The sequence below is a fragment of the Bombina bombina genome, chromosome 4 (genome assembly GCF_027579735.1).
Source record: "Bombina bombina isolate aBomBom1 chromosome 4, aBomBom1.pri, whole genome shotgun sequence".
Lineage (NCBI taxonomy): Eukaryota > Metazoa > Chordata > Amphibia > Anura > Bombinatoridae > Bombina > Bombina bombina.
Window position 1 is genome coordinate 625,562,263 of NC_069502.1, and position 6,902 is coordinate 625,569,164.

General features: G+C 36.4%; 1 protein-coding gene across 2 annotated transcripts in view; it reads left to right on the plus strand.

The window, feature by feature from the left end:
- The window catches only part of RSPH3 (radial spoke head 3), a 28,264-nt gene extending 21,630 nt beyond the window's left edge, over nucleotides 1–6,634 (plus strand). For both annotated transcript variants that reach the window (XM_053709119.1, XM_053709120.1), the window contains exons 8-10: nucleotides 216–378; nucleotides 5,606–5,692; nucleotides 6,222–6,634. In XM_053709119.1, the coding sequence (XP_053565094.1) occupies nucleotides 216–378; nucleotides 5,606–5,692; nucleotides 6,222–6,301 (330 nt within the window). In that variant the 3' untranslated portion in view covers nucleotides 6,302–6,634. The remainder of the gene's footprint in view (nucleotides 1–215; nucleotides 379–5,605; nucleotides 5,693–6,221) is intronic.
- The last annotated feature ends 268 nt before the right edge of the window (nucleotides 6,635–6,902 follow it).

A 6,902-nucleotide genomic window follows, 5' to 3' on the forward strand; every position in this document is an offset into this window, starting at 1 on the left:
AGCTTTTATAAAATGTAGAAATAAACAAAAACCGTAAAATAATTGCATCATGTTGTATAAATCTGTTGAATAAATTTCAAGTTTTATGTTTTAAACTTAAATTTGTTTTAGGTCAAGTCGGAAGCATAATAAAAAGTTGCTATAAAGTCTAATGTGTCACAACAAAATAAAGCTAAAAAAAACACACAAATATAAGTCACATCTTTGTATTTCAGGAACGACGCAAAAAGCAGCAACGGGAAATGTTACTTAAGATAAAAGAGACTTCGGAAAAGGTTGCAGCCAGAGCATTTGCCCAACAATATCTTGCCGATCTTGTACCGTCTGTATTTAGCAGCCTTAAGGACAATGGTTACTTCTATGACCCTGTGGAAAGAGGTTTGTATTTTTATTAAGAATTGTCAGGTCTTTGTAGATTCTGTAGAACGACCTGCAGTATCTCGCTTTAATATGAAAATTCATTATTACATCTGTAATTGTTGCATTTGACAGTATAACGTGGCCAATTTAGCTTTCATTTTAGTGGATGGAATTAAAAAACACTTGCATAAACCACTGTAAATCCGGATGGCATCAGCAGTGGCATACATGGAGGGGATATATGTGTGCATGTGGCATACAGCTTTTCACAGCAGATTGCATATTTAAAAAAAAAAGTTATAATGGTATTTCAGATGTACCGCTGATATGATGCTATTAAAAAAAAAAAATCTTTCTAATTGCTCAGCATTGTGCATATGTCTTAAAAGGGACAGGAAACCCCCCAAAAATATTTCATGATTCGAATAGAACATACAGTTTTAAACAACTTTCTAGTTGTATTATCCAATTTTGCTTTATTCTCCTGTTATCCTTTGCTGAAGGAACAGCATTGCACTACTGGCAGCTAGCTGAACACATCTAGTTAGCCAAGAGACTTATGTGTGCAGGCACTAATCAGCAGCCAGCTCCCACTTGTGTAGGATATGTGTGTATTCTTTTTCAACAAGGGATACCAAGAGAATGAAGCACATTTGAAAATACTAATAAAAGTATCTTAAAATGACATGCTCTATCTGAATCATGCAAGTTTTATTTTGTCTTTCCTATACCTTTTAAAGGGGTAGAAAGGTCAAAATTGAAATATGCATTTCAGTTTTAAATATAAACATTTTCCCAATATACTTCCATTAGCAGAGATGCTTCTAGTAAAAGTTATCAGTGTGTTTCAGCAGCATACGCACATATGTTATGAGGGCCCGTGCACCAGTATTTAAGCAACACACCTTCTCAGAGAGTCAACAGTGGCTTATAAAACACAAATGAAGTCTTCACAGACACAATACACAAGACCGGCCAGCTCTCTGAGCGTGTATATTGCCCTTTTTTATTACTTGAAAGTGACAGCTATAAGCTGAAAAATACTGCTCAATTCTTCACCAGCTTAACAATGTGGCAGAAATCGCAAAGGAAACTACAGCTTCTGCCAGTAATTTGTTAGAATGCAGGTAATATCATTTCAACTTTATTGTCATGCAGTTTATTTGGCTTTCTTTTAAATAAATTAGGGCCATAGGGTCCTTTGTGCTGACTGATGTTTGTCTTGTAATTATTATCCAATTATGATGTCTACCTGGTTGCATACTGCTACTTGTACCTGACCTTGCAAAAATGATGTGTGGTAAATTGTTAAAGGGACAGTCAAGTCCAAAAAAACCTTTCATGTTTCAAATAGGGCATGTAATTTTAAACAACTTTCCAATTTACTTTTATCACCAATTTTTATTTTGTTTTCTTAGTTGAAAGCTAAACCTAGGAAGGCTCATATGATAATTTTTAAGCCCTTGAAGGCCGCCTCTTATCACATGCTTTTTTATTTGCTTTTCACAACAGGGGAACACTAGTTCATGTAAACCAAATAGATAACGTGATCACGCCCGTGGTTTGTGGCAGACACTGCACTAATTGGCTAAAATGAAAATCAATAGATAATAAATAAAATGTCATGTGATCAGGGGGCTGTCAGAAGATGCTTAGATACAAGGTAATCACAGAGGTAAAAAGTGTATTAATATAACCGTGTTGGTTATGCAAAACTGGGGAATGGGTAATAAACGGGTTATCTATCTTTAAAACAACAAAAATTCTGGTGTTGACTGGCCCTTTAAAACAGGTAGGCATTAGTAAGAGTGACTAAAATTAAGTGGGTGCAAAAAGAGAAGAGGTCAATTTAAATGATGGCTTTATAATCCATGTGGTTAAGGGTGTGATTTCATTTTGTACACTAGATGGCAGTATTTGTTGGGAGATTAAAAATCTACAATTCATTTTTAATAGGTATAGTCTGACTGGTAGAATAAACGTATAATAAGTATCCTAATGAATTTTACTATGTATGTATTTCCTCAATAAAAATAAGTGCTTTCAGTAGGGATACAAACTGTTCTTTCATCGTCTGCCAGCCTTCTTGCTATTCTTTATCCATGAACTGAGGAGGGGACTCAATAAGGTGAAATAAAGCAGCAGTGATTACCCACTAGTTTATCCTACAAAATTTTATCAGACAAACTAGTAATTATGCCTGTCTGTGAGTCCATACTCATACTCATTGCTAATTAGTGCACGCTGTTTTCTCACATGTATAAAAGCTTTATTTTGTGGAATAACGTAACAATGTGTTAATACATTTTAAACAAAGAAACAAATAAAAAAATCTAATGCTTATGCTTAGAGCGCAAATATTGCCTCCCAGCACAACACATGACTTGTGTCTATATGCATAAATACACTTCTTGTGTCTAGAGAGGGGCACATGATTAATCCATGCACCCCCTGCTACATGCTGCCCCCTATCTTCAATTAGGTGTCTGTGCAGAGGTTAAACTCAACATCAGCATTTTGAGTAACATAGTTTGTGGCATCATTTACTTTCATCTGACACAGACATCCATTTGCTGGATAGTGAAGCCATAGTGGAGGTAAGTTTGTTTGTGTGAAATCCCTGCTCTTAGTGTTAGTGGTAGGTAGGGGGTAATATCATTGCACTGTGTTTGTTAAATTAAGAAATGGGTTCAATGGACAGGAAACCCCAAATTTTTCTTTCATAAATCTGATAGGACATACAATTTTAAACAACTTTTCAATTTACTTCCATTATTCTGGGTCCTCTACTCTTCTCCATTTATACTTCTTCACTGGGTAAACTTATCAACAGTTATGGCTTCAAATATCACCTCTATGCTGATGACACCCAGATCTACCTCTCCACCCCTTCTCTCTCTCCCTCTGTCCTCTCTCATGTCAGCGACGGCTTATCTGGTATTTCTTCCTGGATGGCCTCTCACCACCTAAAGATTAACATGTCCGAGACTGAGCTCCTTCTTATCCCCCCCTCAAGCTCTATGCGACTTGTGACTTCTCTATCCCTGTTGATTGCATCACCATTTTCCCATCACCCCAAGTCCGCTGCCTTGGAGTTACACTTGACTCAAATCTATCCTTCGCCCCCCATATCCAATCGCTTTCTACATCCTGCCGCAACCATCTACTCAACATTTCCAACATTCAACCATTACTGTGCGCTAACACCACAAAGCAAATAATCCACTCCCTTGTTATTTCCCGACTTGACTACTGCAATAACCTACTCGCTGGCCTTCCTCTTTCCCGCCTCTCCCCCTTCAATCCATCCTAAATGCCTCTGCCAGGCTGATCCACCTTTCCCGTCGCTCTGTATCTGCTGCACCTCTCTGCGAGTCCCTTCATTGGCTCCCATACACAGCAGAATAAAATTCAAAATTATCACCCTTGCATACAAAGCACTCACCAACACCGCTCCCCTCTACTTATCCTCTCTAATCAACAAGTATACTCCAGCCCGCCCACTAAGATCCAACAATAACCTGCTCCTTGCATATGCGACTATCACCTCCTCTCATGCTAGACTGCAGGACTTCTGTCGTGCAGCACCTACCCTCTGGAACACTCTCCCTCGTGCTGTCAGGCTTTGCCCTAATCTTTCTTCCTTTAAATGCTCTCTGAAGACTTTTGTGTTCAGGGAAGCCTACCACCCAACTCAATAATATTCCTTTTACCTAACAACATTTCCCTCCTCTAACTCTGCATTACCATCTTTCTCAATCTTGCAGTCCTCACCTCCTGTTTCTCAACCTCCTACCCTTCTAGATTGTAAGTTCCCACGGGAATAGGGCCCTCAATTCCTCCTGTATGTGTTTGTAAATTCTGTCCTGTCTCTTAGTCATAGAAGTTTTATACTATTGTTTTATTTAAATGATCTGTATCCATGGACAGCGCTGTGGAATATGATGGCGCTTCATAAATAAAGTATAATAATAATAATTATCAAATTTGCTTTATTCTCTTGTTATCCTATGCTGAAGGAACAGCATTGCACTACTGGCAGCTAGCTGAACACATTTTATTAGTTAATCATAAGAGACAAACGTGTGCAGGCACCAATCTGAATCGTGCAAGTTTAATTTTGACTTTCCTATCCCTTTAAATACTGTTTGCATTACTGATAGAAAATGGGGTCTTGTCTTCTGTATTACTGAAGGAAGGAGTTAAGAAAGGGACAGTAAAGTCAAAATGAAAGTTAAATTGATTGGATGGCGTGTCTATAGCCATCTGCAGTGTGTGTGTGTTTGTTTATTGCAGGTATACAATGTTGCAAATAATGCTAAAGACACGTGCAAGCTCCTATCAGCCTACCTAAGATTATGCTTCAATAAAGATAACAAAGCAAATTTTATAATAAAAGTAAAATTAAAGGGCCAGTCAACACCACCATTTTTGTTGTTTATAAAGATAGATAATCCCTTTATTACCCATTCCCCAGTTTTGCATAACCAACACAGTTCTAAAAATACACTTTTTACCTCTGTGATTACCTTGTATCTAAGCATCTTCTGACAGCCCCCTGATCACATGACATTGTATTTATTATCTATTGACTTTCATTTTAGCCAATTAGTGCAGTGTCTGCCACAAGCCACGGGCGTGATCACAATGTTATCTATATGGTTCACATGAACTAGCTCTCCCCTGTTGTGAAAAGCAAATAAAAAAGCATGTGATACGAGGCTTAGAAATTATCATATGCACCTTCCTATGTTTAGCTTTCAACTAAGAATACCAAAAGAACAAAGCAAAATTGGTGATAAAAGTAAATTGGAAAGTTGCTTAAAATTACATGCCCTATTTGAAACATGAAAGGTTTTTTTGGACCTGACTGTCCCTTTAAAAGTTGTTTAAAATTGTCTGCTCTGTAGAAATCATGAATGTTTAATTTTGACATTACTGTCCCTTTAATAGCTAACTGATCCACTGTGAGAAATATAAATAACAGCACAAAAACTAAATATGCCACTAGTCAAAGCCATCTCTTTATGTGACTTTGAGTAACATTAAACACAGCTTAACATTTACACTTTATGTTAGTCATCATAAACTCAAGCATTGGGTATCTAAATCTTCACAGACAGTTTTCTAGAAAGGAAATGTTTTTATACTCATTAAACCTTGACCAAAACAATAACTGTAACAATTTCTACATGTTAGTCAAAAACATAATGCTACATTTCTTTCATATTTATTTGTTACATAGATGTAGAAACAGGGTTCCTCCCATGGTTGATGCAAGAGGTTGAAAAGGTATTAGAGAACAAAAATCTTGGAAGAACAATGCTTGACCGTAAGTATTATTATTATTATTATTATTATTCTTTGTATACTGTGACATTAAGATACAATGATAGATTATTTGAGACAAATATGTATCTGTGTGTACGTTGTACTTCCCTCTCTATATAATGTGTATACGGACAGAGTGAGAGTATGTAATATTCATATAGACAGAGCTAAATACATATTAAAATATAGATCTATCTTTCTATATGGCACAGTGTGAAAACAAAGCTAGTATATCGCTACAATACCAGAATATAATGCAATACATTTATAATACAAATACAATATGCTATAAACCATGACATTAAGATGGTAACGGTTGCTAGGAGAAAATAATCTGTATTAATATCAGATGTAAGGAAGGGTTAGTAATAAAATGAGTCCATTGTGCATAAAACGCAAACACTGTTCACTGTTGCAGCTGATTTTAAAGGTATTGAGGGAGCACAGATATACATTGACATCTTCCTTTCTCACTGTATAGCTGGAAAACATAAATGTGCATGCTAAAAATGTGTTTATTTAACTTGCAGAACTAATTCGTGAAGCAGTCCAGTTACAAATAGACAGTTTTGTGAAGAAACCACAAGATCGTGTCTCTGCTGAGAATTAGCAAGCTTCAACTGACCGGTATTAATGGGAAAAAGCATTCTTTTTAAGCCCTTGTTAGAGACATATTGTTTTTGTCCTACGGAAGACGATGCATTGTTAAATGTGTTTGTTGTTTTGAAAACAAATGGTAATAAAACTACATTTATGCTTGTAGAGACTTCTCCCTAAGAGCCAATAAGCTAAAGCTCTCCTCTCTGAAGAGATGATCTCAGACTTCTCGTCAGTACTGGGAGGCCTTTGAAATAATTTTATAAAGGCAAATTTGTTTATCTTAAGTTCTGAATGTGATGTTGCAATATAATGCTCAATAAAAGCCCCTAAACATTTTGCACGATTTCTCTCGATGCTGGCAGTTTTTGATCTTCTTACCCTAATACAGCTGTGGGGATTTTCTATATTATCAATACATATTTAGGTAACAGCTGATTACATGCAAGTCTTCCCTTAGGTTTACAAAGCTTTCTTTCTTATGGTTACTGAACCACGTCCAAGTCTGTTATGTGTTGTCAACTCAAGATGTATTGGCATCCTTCATGAATTCAAGCAAAAAAATTAAAAAATTAACACAAACAATGAGTCATATTTTGGGTTCAAACTTAAGG